The following is a 19001-nucleotide window of genomic DNA, read 5'->3' on the forward strand; positions in this document are numbered from 1 at the left end:
TGCTCACGGTGCCCCGAAGAGTGGGTGGCATGGAAAGTGGACGCTACTCCTGCCCGGGAGACGGCCCGGACTCCTGGCGACACGCACAGGGCGTCGCACGCGGGAGCCGGCGGGAGGGGTGGGCGCGAGCTCGCGCGGGGTCTCACGCGGCTCGGAGGCCCGGCGCGCATGCTCAATCCCGCACCTCTCCGGGCGGGGCGGGAGACCCGGGCTCCTAGGCGGGGGAAGGAGCGCTCGCGCAGCCGCCCCTGACAGGAGCGGGCTCAGCGGCTGCTGCAGCGCTCAGCGCCGGGGCCCTGCCGGAGCCGGGTCTAGCATGTGCCGCGGCTCCCAGGCGGCGGCGGCTCCTCTGCAGCAACGGCAGCAGCAGCGGCCGCCATGGCCAAGCCCAGCGCGGAGCTCACCCGCGAGCTGCAAGGTATGAGGCTGCGGTGGTCTCCCGGACACCCCGTCCGGGAGCATCCCAGACCCAGTGCGTTCCTCCCCGCGGTACACCCCAGCCCCACTGCCTCCCGCCCTCCCCGCGCCCCATACATTCCGGCTCCAAGGCAGTACCCTGCCCCTGCATCCTAGCTAGGGGCATCGCTGTCCCCCGCGAGCATCCTCCGCTGCCCGCCTCGCCTCACCCTGTCAGGACCTTCCAGTCCCAGAGCCGCCCGTCCCGATCTTCGGTGACAGGTGCAGTCCCCTGGCGCTCCGCGGGGCTGACTCTCATTGATCCTAGCCCATCCCTCTACGAGACGTGCAGTCTCCCCTCCGGAGAGTCTCCGTTTCCCCGCCGGGCGGGGCCCGACCCGCCCCGCCGGGCCATGGGAGCTGCCCCTCGTCCTGACCGCCTCTTGGCTCAGCACCCTCCCTCCTCCCGGCCCCGCCCCGGAACTGGCCCTGAAAGCCCCTCTGGCAGCTTGGCTGCTCCCAGGCCAGTGGGGCAAAGAAGGGAGTCAGGGAAGAGGACCGTAATTGGAGCTAAAACCAAGAGCAGGGTCTCTGCAGCTCGCTTCCCACAGCCCCCCTCTTAGCCTGCCCCTTCTCCTACTCACACTCACACCTCAAGGTCTCTCTTGTTTGCGTGGTTCTCAGACTCAGCCCAAACCAAGGCCCGCCCCCCAGCACTACCACAACCCTCACTCGCCCCTCGCCCCAGGCGGGAGCCCAGGCTAGCCCACGCAGAGACCAGGACGCTCAAGGATACTCAGAGGCATGCGGCACCATGGCAATTTCCCATACCTACACACACGCATAAACACAATCATCGGATGTGTGTACACACATCTTTACAGAAAACGCACCCCACTACACACACACACACACACACACACACACACAGGGATATCTGGATGGTTCTGCTCGGAAGTGGGTATTGGGCTTATTTAAACACTAACTCTTTCTCACCCCCCAACCCCTCACACCAGAGCTGTCTTTCACAACTACAAGCACAGCATACTCTCATTCACCTATCCATCTCTAGCAATGCCAACGCGGGTTCCCTGTCATCTTCCAATGGCATGCACACATGCATAGTAAAAGGCAGATACTCATACCCAGACCACCTAGAATATAGTCAGAGGGACACCCCCACGCCCCCACACACTGACTCACTATGTATATGTCGATGGCTGCTGGAGTGCATGGGTTGGAAAAATCCTTCACACCCTCAGAAGTGTAAGACACACCCTCCCACAGACGGTGTCACTCAGCAACTGTCCCCTGACTCAGGGACATCCAGAGCCAGAGTTTTCTCCACACCCCCCTCCCTGTCTAATAGAAGAGAAAAGCCACCCAAGAAGGAAAGCTCTCTCTGTGCTTATTTCTCCTCTCATCTGACCCCACCCCTGGAGAGCCCTGGGGAGGTAGGGGTGGCCAGGGTAAGGGGAGCTCTGAGCAGGCCCCCCACCCACCTGCAGACAGCATCAGGAGGTGCCTAAGCCAAGGGGCTGTGCTCCAACAACATCGAGTGAAGCTGGAGACAAAGCCCAAGAAGTTTGAAGATCGAGTTCTGGTGAGGGCACTGGGCTTCGGCGGGGGGGTGGGGGGCTTGGGGGACAGGCGGAGGGGGTGTCATCGAGGGCAGCTGGGCTGCTGAGAGCAAGGAGTCTGAAAGGCAGGGGAGACTGGGGGTGATGGGGGAGAGCTGAGGAGACCAAGCCCAGGGAAGAGGGCAGGCTAGACTGAGTGGATATCCAGGAGCCCAGGGTGGGGCATGGGAGAGAAAGAGGATACCCGGAGCAGGGGGCTACTGCTGACAGGGGGTGCACACAGGCTGAGGGGGCTGAAGGAGGGCAGGTGGCCTAGGGCCCGGGAGCGGCCATTTGCTGCTGATGTTCTTTTCCTCTGTCCGAAGGCCCTGACCTCCTGGCGCCTCCACCTCTTCCCCCTTAAAGTCCCAGCCAAGGTAAGTTGGGCCAAGGAGCAGAAGTACACCTGGCATACTTCCTCCCGAGCCAGGCAGCCAGTCCCTTACCTTAAGATGAGCACCCCCATGCCCCCCACAGGTGGAGAGCTCCTTCAATGTCCTAGAAATCCGCGCCTTCAATACGCTCAGTCAGAACCAGGTGAGGACCATGACTTAGGCCCTACTATTGGGCCAGCAGGAGGACGGACTTGATGTCTAAGGTCCTGGTGCTCCCTTTCCTCCAGATCCTAGTGGAGACAGAGCGTGGCCTGGTGAGCATGCGGCTGCCATCGGCTGAGAGCGTGGACCAGGTGACACGACATGTGAGCTCTGCCCTCTCCAAGGTCTGCCCTGGCCCTGGGTGAGTGGCAAAGGAGGAGTCTCTCAAAGGGTTAGACAACAAGGAGATTTCTTCCACCCTTCCGACCTTCCCCTGGACCTTGGCTCCTGGAACACCAAGGGGAAGAGCCCTTATGTTTCCACTCCTGCTTCTTCCTGGGGACGCAGAAGCTATAACAGGGGAAAAATTGAGAGCTTCCTTCCACCCTTCTCTGAGATGGATTTGGTCATTTTCCAGGTGTCTAATCCGCCGTGGAAATGCTGACACCCCAGAAGGGCCCCGAGACACGTCCCCCAACTCTGAGACTTCCACATCGACCACTCACAGTGTCTGCGGTGAGCAAGGGCAGACTTGCTGCAAGTGGGACCTAAACTACCCTGCCCTTGTCCAGAGTCCTTTGTGCATGGGGCTGTGCCTGCCCTGAGGACTCCATAGCTCCCAGACCTCAGTGGTTCATGGTGTAGCAGGAACACAGGATAAGGGTCACATAAAATGACCTTGACCTTTCCTTGAACTCCAAGCCTCTTCCCCACACCCTTACTCTCATGGAGCCAGCTCACATCCTGCCCTACAGGTGGCTTCTCCGAGACTTACGCTGCCCTCTGTGACTACAATGGGCTGCACTGCCGTGAGGAGGTGCAATGGGTACGTTGGGCAGGGACCCAGCAGGTGGGCAGGAGGGACCCAGAGGGAGAGGGCAGGGAGGGAGGGGAGCAGGTGTGAGCCAGTTCCACCTCTCCAAGGATGTGGACACCATCTATCATGCCGAGGATAACCGGGAGTTCAATCTTTTGGATTTCAGCCACTTGGAAAGCCGGTAAGCAGATGGAGCAGAGACTCAATCCCCCCATTCCAGCCTCAGCCTCCAGGCTCCCTCTGCTGATCTTACCCACAACCCCAACTGTACCTCCCTAACCCCACTCCACCCCCTTGCCTTCTACCGGTCTAGCCTTTCCCCAGTCCAACCGCCCCATCCCTAGACTCTTCTTTCCTGCTCCAGCCACCTGCTCACCACTTTCCTGCCCCTTCAATCTCCCCACAGAGACTTGGCCCTAATGGTGGCAGCCCTGGCCTACAACCAGTGGTTCACCAAACTCTACTGCAAGGACCTGCGGCTGGTAGGAACCACGAGGGGTGGGAGGAGGGGCTGGAGAGTAGTGCCCTCTCTGGCTCCTGATCACACAGCCCCTTCTGTTCTTAGGGCTCTGAAGTGCTAGAACAGGTGCTACATACCCTGAGCAAGTCGGGGAGCCTCGAAGAGCTGGTGCTGGACAACGCCGGGCTTAAGACGTGAGGCCAGCCTCCTCCCTGGGCAGTGGTGCCCCATTGATGTAGTCTTAGGATCCCAGAACCTCAGAGCATGATACAGGCCCCCAAGCTATCTCCTCCAGCTCTTTACAGAAAAAGAGATTAAGGCCCAACGAGGGCACAAAGCAAGTCTATGGTCAAGCTGGGACTCAGACCTAAGTCTCCTGCCCCACCAGCTCCATGGCCTCTCCCAGTATGCTCCATGCCCTCCCCATTCTCTTCCACCAACTACTCAGCAGGGTGGGCTGCTCTAGTCTCAAGGCTCCAAAGCTAGGCTTTGTCTTGGCACAACTTCCCAGCTACCTCATAGCGATGACAAGCTCCCTGGCAGGCCCCAAGCTGGTCCCCACCTATGGAGGCCTCTGACCTTTGCAGCCCCAACCAGGCAGGCAGGTGGAAGAAGAGGGGAAGTCCAGGGGCTGGGACAAACAAATCCTTCCTCCCCTTCCCTGAAGGGACTTTGTCCAGAAGCTGGCCGGGGTGTTTGGGGAGAACGGGAGCTGTGTGCTGCATGCCCTCACTCTGTCCCACAACCCCATCGAGGACAAGGGTGAGCCCCAGCCCTGAATCCTACCCCCACCACAATACAGACCCCTGTCCTAGCCCAGAGCCCTACCCGGGGCCAAACAAGGACTCTCCAGCCTGATGCTAGCCCTTGCCCCAGGACAGCTGTCCTTGAACCCAGGCCTGTACCCCCCTTCAAGCCCCCACTCTGACTCTGTGCCACCTATGCCCACTGCCCAGCCTCTCACTGGGCCCATTTCTCTCTCCAACTCCCAGGTTTTCTCAGTCTGAGTCAACAGCTCCTCTGCTTCCCCACTGGCCTCACCAAACTGTGCCTGGCCAAGACTGCCATTTCCCCTCGAGGTACTTGCACCAGGACCCCTGACCTCTGACTTCTACCTCCTCCAGCACCCTCTGGAGCCTCGAGTCCCAGAAGTGTACCAACACAGTCACACAGCGTCCCAGGGACCTAAGGGAGGGAAAGGAGACACATTTGGGGGGGTGGGGGATGACTTGTATGGAAGGGGAAGAGGTGGGGATGGGGGCCAACCCAGCCCAGTGCCCGCTGTGCTCAGGGCTCCAGGCGCTGGGCCAGACGTTCGGGGCCAATCCAGCCTTTGCCAGCTCCCTTCGATACCTGGACCTGAGCAAGAACCCTGGGCTGCTTGCCACAGATGAGGCCAATGTGAGTCCGTGGAACCTAGCTCAGGCTTCAGGACCTGGGAGTCTCTGCCCTGTAGCTTGGGGGTGGAGGGGCTCTCTCACCCCTTCCCTGGCAGCCCCTTTGTCCTTGTTCCCAGGCCCTCTACAGTTTCCTGGCCCAGCCCAATGCTCTGGTGCACCTGGACCTGGCAGGGACTGACTGCGCCATTGACTTGGTGAGGGGTCGGTGATGGGAGAGCCAGCCTGAGGTGATTTGGGGAGGCCAGGGTGGTCCCTGTCTCCCTGCCTCTGCCTTGAGTGGACAGAGTTGGCAGGATAACTCCAAGTTCAGCTGAATTACAAAGCAAAGCCCACAGCTCACACCTGTGGGGCACGCTATCCCAGCCACTGCCCAGGGTGGTGCTGGCTATCCCTAAAAGCCAGCCCTCTCGCCATTCCTCACCTATGCTCCTGGCTGAGTCCACCAAGAGGAAAGGACTGCTGCCCTAACTTGAACAAGGCACCTTATGAGCCCCTAATGGCTCTGGCTTTACACGTTCACTGCCTGTGAGCCTCTCTGCCACCCCTGGGGGTCAGGCGGGGATAGACCCACTTTCCACAGAGGGGAAACTGAGGCACTAAGAGGCGAAGTGGGCATTCGTAGAGAGGCTCACAAAGATGGCCTGCCAAGTGTGAAGAGCCAGGACCTTGATGGGGAGGGAGGAGTCCTTGCCAGCCCTTCCCAGCCCATGTGAGACCCACCATGTCTTTCCCCACAGCTTCTGGGAGCCCTGCTCCACGGCTGCTGCTCCCACCTAACCTACCTCAACCTGGCACGCAACAGCTGCTCCCACAGGTGGGAGCACAAGGGGTGCAGGGAGAGATGGGGTGAGCCATAGGCATCTGCCTCCCTTGCTGACCCCAGGAGTCTCTGCAGGAAGGGCCGAGAGGCCCCGCCCGCCTTCAAGCAGTTCTTCAGCAGCGCCTACACCCTGAGCCATGTCAACCTGTCAGCCACGAGGCTGCCCCTGGAGGCCCTCAGGTCGGGTGGGTGCAGGGTTGGGGGGCGTCCAAGAGGGAAGCATAAGAGAAGAGGGTGAGGGGTAGATGTGGGCCTGCTGACCTTCCTCCCACAGGGCACTGCTCCAGGGCCTCTCCCTCAACAGTCACCTCAGTGATCTGCACCTGGACCTCAGCAGCTGTGAGGTGAGTGAGCTCTTAGTCACCTAACGTCCGCTGCCAGTCCCCCACCCATCGCCTCACTGTTCATTTCTCCAACCTTCGTCAAATTCTGCCTCCATCCTCTGTGCTACGCCTCTGTGACCCCCCGACCTGACCAAACTTCCACTTTCCTTTCTCAGTGTGTCGTCTCTGTTTCTCTTTCCAGAGGTCATTTTCAGCCTGCAGTATGCCCCCTGAAAGCTTTGGGGTGGGAGATACCAGACTTTCCCACTAGAGGGCAGGAGGGAGCTATCTCTGGAGCAGCAGCCTGGGGATATTTCTGGCTAAAGGGAGGGGAGAGAGCCCTAGGAAAGGATCTGGTGTGGAGAAGGGGGCCTTGTGATTTTACACCTGAGGCCTAGCATGCCCTTGAGTCCTGGTGTCACTGCTCTAATCTCGAAGCACTAAAGGTGCTCTACCCACATCCCCACCCCACCCTCACCTGTCCCTGCAGCTCCGTTCAGCAGGAGCCCAGGCTTTGCAGGAGCAGCTGGGGGCTGTCACCTGTGTGGGCAGCCTGGATCTATCAGACAATGGTGAGTAGGGGCACTTCCATTCCTGGGGATCCATGGGGCCAAGGGCCTGGAGCACAGGGGCCCCCTCGGGCCTCAAGACCAGACCTCTCCCATCTATTGGCCAGGGTTCGACTCGGACCTCCTGACACTGGTGCCCGCACTCGGCAAGAACAAGTCCCTCAAGCACCTGTTCCTGGGCAAGAACTTCAATGTCAAGGCCAAGTGAGGCCCCTCCCCATATCCACAGACCTCACTCCATCATCCACTCTCCTTTTGGCTCACTGTATTACCTCTGGCCCCTCCCTGCTCAAGTCACCTCCTGCTCCTCCAGTAGCATGACCCCAGCCCCTCCCCTCCTACTCTGAGCCCTGACTCCCCACAGGACCCTGGAGGAGATCCTCCACAAGCTGGTGCAACTGATCCAAGAAGAGGACTGTGTGAGTGACTGGGCCTGGGAAGGGATCCACAGTGGTGGGGACTGCGGGGACTGGGCTCAACCCCGCTCTTGCCCACATAGTCCCTGCAGTCACTGTCGGTGGCGGACTCGAGGCTGAAGCTCCGCACCAGCATCCTCATCAATGCCCTGGGCAGCAACACCTGCCTGGCTAAGGTGGATCTGAGCGGCAATGGCATGGAGGACATCGGGGCCAAGATGCTGTCTAAGGCCCTGCAGATAAACTCCTCCCTCAGGTACGGCGCACACCTGGATCCTCTGACCCGGAGTCCCAGTACCCCCTCCACACACACACGCACACACACACGCCCTCCCTGCTTGCCGTGTTGCTCCGTACCCCAGCTTCCAGGACACCCTCAGGCCCAGAACCATCTTGGAGTCAGTGTCATCACCCGGGAAAGGAGGGAGGACTCCAGAGTGGGGTGGCGTGCCTGCCCCTACAAGGGACCCTGGGGGAGGGGTAACCAGCTACTGTTCACTGTCTCCCTAGAACCATCCTATGGGATCGGAACAACACGTCTGCCCTGGGCTTTCTGGACATCGCAAGGGCCCTGGAGAGGTGAGCAGACCAGGGCTCTGCCCTGACCCCAGCCCCAGCCTCCCCAGGCCTGGACCAGGCTTGCTACATTAGCCCCACCCTGGCTCACTCAGCTTGTTTGCAGAGATATGTTAGGAAAGGCCAGGGTGAGGGAAATGGTCAGCAAGGGGAGTATGGGGAGTAAGGGCCTCTCCCCACCTCTCCCTAACCCAGCTGTGTCACTGCCCCACAGCAACCACACACTGCGCTTCATGTCCTTTCCCGTGAGTGACATCTCCCAAGCCTACCGCAGCGCCCCGGAGCGCACTGAGGATGTCTGGCAGAAGGTAGAGGCCTCAGCAGGGCTGAAGAGCAAGAGGTGGGGACCAGCACACGTCCCAGGCCCTGACCCCTCCCACCCCATCATCTCCAGATCCAGTGGTGCTTGGTGAGGAACAACCACTCCCAGACATGCCCCCAGGAGCAGGCCTTCAGGCTGCAGCAGGGCCTGGTGACCAGCAGCGCCGAGCAAGTAAACGTTTCCCTCTGGGACACGTGGGGCACGCACAGGGCATGCAGGGCTCAGGTGTGATGTGATAGAGCATGCAACAGGCAAGGGCGGGGGCATGAAAGACACATTCTGTGGTGTCCATAACCGGACTGAGTGCAAAGGAAAGCAAAAGGCAGGACATTCAGAGTGTGGCCTCAAATGTGAGAGAACATGGGGTCGGGGGGAGACAAAGAGTCCGCAGGACCACAGGAGCTCCCCTAAGCATTCAAGGGCTTCCCAAGAAGAAGAGAAAACAGGCCATCCAGAGACACCACTACCACCCTGTCAGTGCCAACACCAGGAGCACTGCCCAAGGGGACTCAGAAATGGGATGCCTGGGGTCCCGCCTGGGAAGATGAGGGTGCAAGGATTTCTCTCCCCACCCCCCGACCCTGCTGACACCTCTGCCGGCTGTGCTCCAGATGCTGCAGCGGCTGTGTGGCCGGGTGCAGGAGGAGGTTCGGGCCCTGAGGCTGTGCCCCCTGGAGCCTGTGCAGGATGAGCTGCTTTATGCTCGGGACCTCATCAAGGACGCCAAAAACTCACGGGCGGTGAGCCCTCCGCAGCCCCACGTTCCTTCGCAGTCCGAGAGCCCCGGAAGGCCAGCCACGCTATCCCAGGAGTATCCGCGCCCTGACCCATGCATCTGCCCTCCCAGCCCAGGGCCCCCAAGGACCTGGCCAGGCCCAATTCTGACCTTCTGATGATAACCCTTTCCTTCTGCAGCTGTTTCCCAGCCTCTATGAGCTGGGCCATGTGCTGGCCAACGACGGGCCTGTCCGGCAGAGGCTGGAGTCAGTTGCCAGTGAGGTGTCCAAGGCTGTGGACAAGGAACTGCAGGCAAGTCCTGAGGGAAGACTCCCAGTGATGACCAAGGCTCCAAGCTGAGGGCTGAGGTCAGCGTGGGGAAATTCCTGGGGACAGGAAGGAAATCTAGAGTTGAAGCCACCCACACTCCCAGTGTTTCAGGCTTTGCTAGAAAACAGGGCTTGGGTTTGTTTCTGCCAGCTTCTGCACTGGCCCCTAGACTCTGACCTCTCCCCTGTCCTATGACACATACCAGAATGTGGGGAAGCCTGAGTGTCCCAGGCTCTGCTGGTAAACAGCCCCAGAACATTAGTGGGCCCCTCAGCCTCCCCATGGGGGGCTGGGACAGACAGACTAGAGTCCTTTCAGTGTGGTGCCAGCCCTGACCCTGCCCCCCGTGGGGCTCTGGCCTCTCCTCCCCCCATACCAGGTGATCCTGGAGTCGATGGTCAGCCTTACGCAGGAGTTGTGTCCTGTGGCCATGAGAGTGGCTGAGGGGCACAACAAGATGCTGAGCAATGTGGCTGAGCGCGTCACTGTGCCCCGGAACTTCATCCGCGGGGCGCTACTGGAGCAGGCAGGACAGGACATTCAGAACAAGCTGGAGTGAGAGGCGGAGGGGGTTGGCACCGGGATGGGGCTGGAGTTGGCCCAGAGCACTTAGGGACTTGGGGCCCAGCTATCAGCAATGAATAATGAATTACACAATCTCCATTACAAGGGATAAATCTTTAACTAACTGCAACCTTGCTATTTGGGTCTAACGGGTATTTACCCTAGAAATCTAAGTGCTGAGCCTGGGTTCAGGAGCCTGGTGATACACACATACGCGCGCGCGTGCACACACACACACACACACACACACACACATGTAGCCACACACATACACCAAGAATGACATCCCCGAAACAAAGCACAGCCTCCTCAAAGGCAAGGACAAAGTCAATACGAATAGGGGTGCATGGACGACACTCTTTCCCCCACCCAGTTCTCCTGCCCCGCCCCCCAGTGCTCTCTCATCCTGGGTGCCACCGCTCACCAAAGTGAAGGAAAATTATCACACGTATCCGTGAAATGGCCACACTCAAGAAGAGCCCGTTTCTGGGCTTGCAGCAGAGACCAGCAGGGTTCACACAGCACCCCAATTTACCCAGCTCTGTTCCACTGGAACTCCAGGAGCCTGGCCCAGAACCCCTTTGCTCCTCCTCCTCCTCAATTCCTCTTTGCTCACCCTCCTGATCTACACACACCTATGCTGGGTGTCAGTGGGTGGGACAGAGCATGCCTTTATGGGGACACAAGGGAGACCTAAGGTGCCTCCATGGATGGCCAGGCCAGCTGCCCATTCCCTTAGGCTTCTGGGGAAAGGCTTAGGGGCCAGGGCGGGGGTGACTAAGCAGTCCCACCTGTGCCCACAGTGAAGTAAAGCTCTCGGTCGTCACCTACTTGACCAACTCCATAGTGGACGAGATCCTGCAGGAGCTGTACCACTCCCACAAGAGCTTGGTAAGGCTTCTGAACCCCAGCCAGGCTCAGGCATGCTCTCTACCCACCGTCATCCCATCTCCCCCAACCAACCATCCCCCAAAGCCCCGGAAGGTGAGCAGCTTCCTTGGGAACCTGTTCACATCTGTCCTTCTCCAGGCCCGGCACCTGGCCCAGCTCAAGACACTATCAGATCCACCACTGGGGCCAGGCCAAGGGCAGGATCTGTCCTCCCGGGGCCGAGGCCGGAACCATGACCATGATGAGACCACAGATGACGAACTTGGGACCAACATCGTGAGTGCCCCCACTTCTCACTCCCCATCTTAAACTAGGTCCTGACCCTGAACCTGCAAAACACTATCCCCTTCCATTTCTTTCCCCTGTCACTGGGCCTGGACTCATCCCCCAGCCCCAGCCCAGGCCAGCCTCTTCCATTGTCCCAATACCTCAGCCACCCAAGGAAAGGGAGGCAGAAGGGGCTCTAAAGACAAGGCTTTATGAGGAATAAGAGGCTTCAGATGAGGCTCCTGGGACTTGCAACCTGGCCCCACCATCGGTCTCCATTTCTGCAGGACACCATGGCCATCAAAAAGCAGAAACGCTGCCGCAAGATCCGGCCAGTGTCCGCCTTCATTAGTGAGTCCCCAGCCTCAATTCTAATGTCCTCCAGGTCCCTACACCCCTCCCAGGCCCTAGTCCCTTTCTTTTTCATTTCTTTCCAGCCTGCTTTCTCCCTGTGCCTCTTGCTAGTCCCTCTAACGCTGCTGTGCCCACAGGTGGGAGTCCTCAGGACATGGAAAGCCAGCTGGGGAGCCTGGGGATCCCCCCCGGCTGGTTCTCAGGACTCGGGAGCAGCCAGCCCGCAGGCAGTGGCTCCTGGGAGGGTCTATCTGAGCTGCCCACCCATGGCTATAAACTAAGACATCAAACACAAGGCAGGCCCCGGCCCCCCAGGACCACACCTCCAGGACCTGGTCGGCCTAGTGTAAGTTCATAAGTCCTTGCAAGAGGACCAACATCACTTAGCAATGCCAGAGCCAGGGGTGCTAGCTTTAGGACCGCAATGCCAGAGACATCAGCCTTGCAGGATCAGGCAGGTGCCCAGGCAGGCCACTGGAAAGAGGATGGGATTAGCCAGTTTTTCCAGATAGGAAATCTCTGTCTGCCAGACAGTGGCAGTTCCCATTTGGGTGAGGGAAGAGCCAAGAGCCACCACGCCTAGGAAATGCCCAGGTTGACTGAAGTCTAAATTTTCATGGGGCCAACGAGAGGCAAGTCCCAGTCCAAAAGGTAAGGCCCTGAGTAGATAGAGGGAATAAGGAGAACTTCCTGTTCCAGATGAGATACCCTACAGGACTTTCCTCCCAGCAGGTGCCAGTAACTGGGACACGACAGGAGAATGGGATGGCCACCCGCCTGGATGAGGGGCTGGAGGACTTTTTCAGCCGAAGAGTCATGGATGAAAGCTCCAGGTGTGGCACCTAGACACAGTCCCATTTTCTGCAGCCCCAGAATACCCTGAAGGGCCCCTTCCCAGAAATCATGGAGGCCTCTCCAACGACAGTGTCCCAAAGCCCATCTCTCTGAAACATTTCCCTCACGTTCTCATCCTTCCCCACTCAGCCCTTAACTCCAATGTTCTCTGACTCTCCTCAGGACAGCTGGGAAGCATGGGACCAGGGTGAACCACCACAGCGGGATGGTGGGGACAGGGTGGGAGTGGGGTCACAGCAGGCCCTGGGATGGGATGACAGTGGTAAGAGCCCTGGAGGGTACATTCTCTGTCACAGTCCTGCAGACTCCTCAGCACCTGTCCAGAAGAAACGGAGTCACTGGAGAAGCTGAGAGAAGGATGGGGGGATGGGGGTGCCTGGGAGGAAGGAGTTGCCAGGGAGACAGAGGGAAGGAGGCTGCTGGAGGATTATGACAGGGAAGGTGAGAGTGCCGGGTCTCCTGAGAACTAAGTGGAAAGGGTTATGGGGCAGCAGGAGACACTGGACGAGAGGAAAGTGGGAGGTTTGCTAGACCCAGGGCTAGACCAACACCAGCACCACCAGCCTGGGCCCTGCATGACCTCCACATCTGGCCATTTGCATCTGCCTGTGACTTTGTCAATAACTCACCCCTACCCTGCTCAGCTACCCCCGGACTCTGCGGACCCTGCGGCCAGGCCTCTCGGAGCCGCCACTGCCTCCGCTCCAGAAGAAGAGACGCAGAGGCCTGTTTCACTTTCGCCGGCCCCGGAGCTTCAAGGGGGATAGGGGGCCAGGGTCCCCCACCACTGGGCTCCTCCTCCCTCCGCCCCCGCCCCCACCCCCAACTCAAGAGAGCCCCCCCAGCCCAGATCCCCCCAGCCTTGGCAATAACTCCTCCCCCTGTTGGAGTCCAGAGGAGGAGAGCGGCCCCCTCCCTGGATTTGGGGGGAGCCGGGGGCCTTCCTTCCGCAGGAAGATGGTAAGTGAGGCAAGGTGCTGCATCCTGCCCGGTTGCTGTTCCACACATAGCCCACCCGCTTATCCCATCCCAGGCAGTTAATGGGAGAATGACAGGACTCAGGGTTCTAAGGAACTCTGGTCATCCCAATGGCCCCCACTCTTTGAGTGGTCTAGCCTGGCAACCCAGAGCATGCTGGGGGTGCTGCATGTAAAGGAGGGCAGATGAAGGACTCCTCAGAGAAGGGTTGGAGGGTCAGAGGGTTGTGGCCAGGCAATTCCAGGGCTGGGGTCTCAGAGGGGCAGGGGCCCTCCCTCACTCTCTTGGAGCCTATGGAGCCCCTTCTCCATCAGGAACTGCTTGTAAACCCAAGGCCTTGTTCCAGGGCACTGAGGAGGTGGAGCCAGGGGAGGGAGGCCTGGCCCCTGGGATGGCACAGCAGCCAAGGGTCCATGGTGTTGCCCTTCCTGGGTTGGGAAGAGCCAAGGGTTGGAGCTTCGACGGGAAACGAGAGGTGAGGGGAGCCCAGGCACCCAGCCGTTTCTGTGGACCCCTGTCTGCCTCCCTCCTGTGCCCCATCCCTGCTCTGGCCGGTGGAGAGGGTGATTCCGTGGTGTTAGAAGGGGTTAGCTGAAGCTCTGCTCGGTCCACACACTCGCCTGCCACGAAAGCCTGGGAAGGCCACCTCGCCTCCTGGGGCCTCTACCTCCTTGGAAAATGGGCAGTCGTAAAGATACTTACCTCTAGAGTTCTGCTTCTGAAAGTGTGGTTACTTGATTAGCACCTCTATGACTGAGTATTCCCTTCTCCACATACCACCTGGATTATTGTTTACACATTTTTATTTAAATCAACTCACCCTCTTAACTTAATCTGGCCCTAAGCTTTATCATTTTTTAAATTGTGGACTTCTTGTACTAGTCATGTTCTTTTTTTCTACCACACATAAAATAAACACGTAACTGTTAAAATAACAACATGCTCCTTCGTGTAAGCCGTTTCTTACGCCCCCTAGGGTGGTAGGGGTGTGACTTTTGGGGGCAAAGGGTCCAAGTGTCCAGGGACTAATGCCATGAGAAGGCATGAGATGCTACAGCAGACCCCTTGTTAACTGCTGTCTCCATGTGGAGCGGACTTTGCATATGACCTGACTCAGCTGTGTCCTTTCAGGGTACGGGCCCAGACCTGGAGGGCAGCATCCAGGCTTGGCAGAAACGGCGCTCTTCAGACGATGCAGGTGAGAACGGGCACCCTCACTTCCTTCCCTTGACCCCTCTCACAGGGGCCCCTCCTAATTCGCCTCTCCTCTTCCCCCTTTCTCATCCCCTCCCTGCACCCCAGGGCCGGGAGCCTGGAAGCCCCCACCACCACCCCAAAGCACCAAGCCAAGCTTCAGTGCCATGCGGCGAGCAGAGGCCACGTGGCACATAGGTATGGAACGCCTCTTCTCAGGCAGCAGCACTGCAGGCCCAGGGTGTGTCCAAAGAACCAGAAGACACAGCCCCTGTGTTGGGGAATTTACAACCAAGGTGGGGCAGTGAGAAAGTCACCACAGTAAGAATGTTTACAGGTATTTACAGAGCCTCACATCCAAATGAAATGAACAACCCCGATCCAAAGAAAGATCCTACAGAACACAAGTGGCTTTTCCAGGGTTAGCAGAAAGGAAGAATACTTTGTGGATGGTTTCAGGGAGTTCCGGAGAGCAGGGGCCACCTCTGGCTACCGTCAGCTGGGAAAGAGGGTGGGCAAGTACCAGCCATGCCAGACACACCGCGAATATTCCAGTCTCCTCCAAAAGTAGCTTGCCAAGCCATCCTCAGCTCACTCAGAAATGTGCCACGAGGAAAGGGCAAGAGCCGTGCTGTGGAGGTCAGAAACCCTGGGTGTTCGTCCTGGTTCAATCACCACCAGCAGTGTTGACCTTAAGCAAGTCATTTACCTTCTGGCTTCCAGACTCTGGAGGAGAAAATAAATTGTGCGGCAGGATGCTTCCTTTCTGCTGGGTTCAGAGCACCTTTCCCTTAGGGAGCCTCTAAAGGAAAGCTGGTCAGCTCGGCATCAACTCAGTTGCCCACAGGCCTGGAATATAGCCCTCCGACAACATTCACACAGACAAATCTCCCCATAGAGGTAGACACTTACCTGCCCCCTCCCATACCAAGGCTCGGGCACAAGGGCATGGCGCAGAGCCTGTGGCCCTGGCCCATCCTCCAAGGCTGTCCCAGCGCTGAGGGCATCTTTGCTGATTATCCCATCCCACACCCAGACGAGTCAAAACACCGAAAACGAGGCTCCATCCTTCATTTAGGAAACCACAATGGTCAGATGCTCCACTGTGCACACACCTACCACCAGCACCCTCCAGGTGCCTCTTACTCACACCTCACAGAATCACACACACATACACACACACACACACACACACACACACACACACACACAACACCTTTCAGGTAGCATACCCTCAGGCTCGGATTGCATGAGGCCACAGAGGTGGCTGTGAGGGTGCCAGGGCACCTCTTCCCAAGCCTCTCACCAGCTAAGTCAGACTGGCAGACAGAGCCCTGAGAATGCCAGGCTGCAGCCTTGGCAGGGTCCCGAGGCACTGCAGCCTTGGATGGGCAGCCATGCCCATGGACCCAGCAGTCCCTGCTCCCTGGCTCTGCCCCAGCAGGAATGGCTCAGGCCTTGTCCTACAAGGGGAACAGCCAGGCCAGGGCCCCCTCCAGAGGTGACGGGCTCAGGACAATCCCAGAGACCATACCAAGGAGACAGAAACACTAGAGCGGAAGGAGACATCCGCAGAGACAGGCGCAGATAGGCTTGGAGGGGGAAAGTCCTGGCCTTCAGGGCTTCAGAGGGATGAAGGTCAGGGAGAGCTATGCAAGAATGCCTTTCCTGCAGCTTCTCCTCTCTTCCCATCCCCCAGCTGAGGAGAGTGCCCCCAACCACAGCTGCCAGAGTCCCAGCCCAGCCTCTCAGGACGGGGAGGAGGACAAAGAGGAGGCCCAATTCCCAGAGAGGACCGTTCCCACCAGGAATGCCAAGGTGAGGGCCAGCAAGGCAGATGGGAAAGACCCTGGGATGAGGGGAAAGGACTAACTGACCCAGTCTTTTCCTTCTTCTGCCAGCTGCAGGACCCCCCTTTAGCTCCGCGGCCCCTCAAGCCAGTGGCTGTGCCCAGGGGCCGCCGGCCCCCCCAGGAGCCAGGGGGCAGGGAGGAGGCTGAGGCTGGGGGTGTGGTCCCAGGAATGAACAAACCCCGGCTGAGGCTGGGCTCGCAGCAGGACCAAGAGGAGCCCGAGGTCCAAGGTCTACCACGTGGCTGGGGGGGTGCTCGGGGCGCGTCTGGGACCTTGTTGCCCACATCAGGACCCCTCCCGAGCTTGGGATGAGTCACAGCCTGGATGAGCACCCAGCCTAGGAGCCCTACTCATGTGCCAGGCCCACCTTGACTGTCATTTCAGGGCCCCCAGATCCAGGCCGCCGGACTGCCCCCTTGAAGCCCAAGAGGACACGGCGGGCACAGTCCTGTGACAAGCTGGAGCCTGACAGAAGGCAGCCCCCTGACCCCGCAGGTGCCAGTGGGGTGGGCAAAAGGGCGGTCCCCCTCTGCCTGACGTGGCTCTCCCTGCCGGCTCTCCCTGCCCAGGACACAGGACTCCCTGGATTTGTCCCAGCAGGAACCAGTGAGCCAGGAACAGACTGACAACCGCTGCAGCCCCCTGCCCAGCCCTCCTTTCGACATGTGCCTCACAAGGACTCAGCCCCCCACCCACCCCCCACGCCTCCAGGCCCCTCTGCCAGCCCATCCCCCAGGGGCAGGATGGCAGGAAGAGGCCTGGGGACAGGAGATGGGGGACAGGAAGGGAGGGAGCAACCTGGAGAGAGGGAGGCAGAGCTTGGGGCAGGGCCGGCTCCTCTCCTGGAAAGGCGGATCTGTCCCTCTATCCCCAGGTCTCTCTCCCTCCTTGTATAGAATAAAAAAACAAAATCACTGCCCAGCTTCATCTCTGCTCTCTTCCCCATTCACTGCCGCCACCCCCCACCATCTGCTCCCCTTCAGTGCTCAGTGCTTGGCCCACAGGGATGGGAATGGAGCTCTGACAGGAGAGAGATGGGCCTGAAGGGGAGGGGACTGAGACGTCCCTAGGTGGGGGGTGGGGGAGTGTATGCGCAGGATCTGGGCTGAGCTGGCTGAGCAGAGACCAAAAGGACACAAATCAGCAGCAGTGTGTGTCTGGCTCTGGGGGCTGCAGTGGGATTGGAAGATCCCGATGTACCAAGAGAAGGTTGGGGGGCAATGTGTTGTGTTGTGTGTGTGCAAGTTTCCACACAGGCGGGCTCACTAATGGTGGAATAAATTGATGTTGCATGACCTTAGGGGTACCATCAATAGCCAGAGTCTCAATGGTAGAGTGGCCCGAAGGTGAACGGAAGCGTCCACGGTGAGGGACAATTAAATTAATTGTTTCCCATTGGTGTACTAACAAATACTACCTCGGCATTCGAGGCTGCATTCAGGAACCTCTTCCTCTGTGAAGCCCTTCCGATTGCCTTCCCCTGACTCATCTAAATTAAACCCTCCCTCTCTGCGACCCATTGCATCCTGAACAGGTCCGGAACATTGCACCTGTCACATTTCATTCTGTATTTGTGTATTAGATTATCCTCTCTCTGTCTGTGGGTCTGTCTGTTCTTTATACATGCGCCTCTCCCGGGGGCAGGAGCTCTCTCAATCACCTGTGCAGCCCCAGCCCCTGGCACCCAGGAGACATTCAACAAATGGCTGTTACCTTAGAGCAGCTTAGAGGATGGAGGGTAAGGGTGTTCTGGTGAACCCTCTCATGTACTCCTCCCAGGTCACTATGTACCCAGATGTCCTCATGTGTGGATGCAGCTCCCCAGGCGATTGCTCACTTTCCCAGGTCACACTGGGGAAGGACTAACGCCCTATTTCCTCAAGATCTATGTGTGGCACGGCCCCTCCCACAAGGATGTGACCACATGGGTTGAATCTGGGGGATGAGGGGTGAATTGTGGGCACCAGGAAGATGCTTCGGGAATCAGTCCTTTAGCGCATGTCCCTAGTGGCAGCCCTGCTTCAGGATGGGAGACTGTGTGTCTTTAAGCAATTGTGTCCATTTCCTTGTGTGTCCCTGTTGGAAAGCAGCGAGGGACCCGGACCTCATTCTCAAAGCTATGAGATTTAGCGTGGTACGGGATGGTTTTTAAGGAGCACGTGAAGATCTCCATTCTGTGGTATTTGGGTTGGTGTGAATGAGTGTATGTGTGTGTGTGACAAGTATAGCCCAGTGTTCTTTTATGTGTTACTGTGAATATCCTTCACAAGAGCGATGTGGAGAGTGCTGTGAGACTGGGTGTGTTTCCTTATGTGTATCCGTAGGGCTGTAACTGTCGTGGTGTCACAGTGAGTTTATGGTGCTGGCGCCTGTGTGTGTCAGGATACGTGTGAGCCCATGAGCCGTGGGTGCATGTGTCTCCATTGTCTCCCGGTGTGAATGTATGCGCGCGCACGCACTGCCACAATGTGTGCATGGGTGTGCATGTGGGTGTGGTGTGAAGGGGAAGATGTGTGTCACTGTGTCTGTGGGGGTCCTGCCTCTGAGCCACCCCCGGCCCGCCCTCCTCCCCCGGCTCTGTGGCTCCCTCCCAGGCAGTGGCCCTGCCCCCCCCTCTTCTCCCTCCCAACCGGTCTGTGCGGGGGGAGCTGGTGCTGCGGCCCCCCCACCCCTCCCCATCCAGGCCCCATAAATAGCAGCAGAGCCGGAGCCGGAGCCGGCGCCAGCGGCTGGAGAAGCAAGGG

General features: G+C 58.8%; 1 protein-coding gene across 1 annotated transcript; it reads left to right on the plus strand.

The window, feature by feature from the left end:
• Window positions 1-364: 364 nt before the first annotated feature.
• On the plus strand, window positions 365-17138 carry CARMIL3 (capping protein regulator and myosin 1 linker 3). Its single transcript, XM_039254742.1, has 40 exons — window positions 365-418; window positions 1905-1999; window positions 2342-2392; window positions 2493-2552; window positions 2638-2753; window positions 2970-3067; window positions 3307-3377; window positions 3476-3549; window positions 3775-3850; window positions 3934-4022; window positions 4496-4590; window positions 4821-4907; window positions 5120-5229; window positions 5345-5422; window positions 5966-6042; window positions 6124-6228; window positions 6323-6392; window positions 6862-6943; window positions 7048-7144; window positions 7305-7359; window positions 7440-7612; window positions 7867-7935; window positions 8147-8240; window positions 8327-8425; window positions 8866-8994; window positions 9170-9283; window positions 9681-9856; window positions 10669-10756; window positions 10895-11032; window positions 11311-11374; window positions 11515-11723; window positions 12110-12210; window positions 12877-13192; window positions 13557-13685; window positions 14342-14408; window positions 14513-14602; window positions 16104-16222; window positions 16306-16486; window positions 16642-16752; window positions 16858-17138. Exons 1-40 carry the CDS (start codon window positions 379-381, stop codon window positions 16881-16883), a joined length of 4119 nt encoding a protein of 1372 aa, XP_039110673.1. The 5' UTR covers window positions 365-378; the 3' UTR covers window positions 16884-17138.
• The last annotated feature ends 1863 nt before the right edge of the window (window positions 17139-19001 follow it).

The sequence above is a fragment of the Hyaena hyaena genome, unplaced genomic scaffold, assembly GCF_003009895.1.
Source record: "Hyaena hyaena isolate Hyena2069 unplaced genomic scaffold, ASM300989v1 scaffold_497, whole genome shotgun sequence".
Taxonomy (NCBI): Eukaryota; Metazoa; Chordata; class Mammalia; order Carnivora; family Hyaenidae; genus Hyaena; species Hyaena hyaena.

What these genes read in the sequence shown, in the direction of transcription:
- CARMIL3 (XM_039254742.1), top strand. Translation starts at nt 379, where the DNA reads ATGGCCAAGCCCAGCGCGGAGCTCACCCGCGAGCTGCAAG. An exon ending in ACCACTCCCACAAGAGCTTG is followed by an intron (nt 10,757 to 10,894) that starts GTAAGGCTTCTG and finishes GTCCTTCTCCAG; the next exon opens with GCCCGGCACCTGGCCCAGCT. An exon ending in AGAGGAGCCCGAGGTCCAAG is followed by an intron (nt 16,487 to 16,641) that starts GTCTACCACGTG and finishes CTGTCATTTCAG; the next exon opens with GGCCCCCAGATCCAGGCCGC.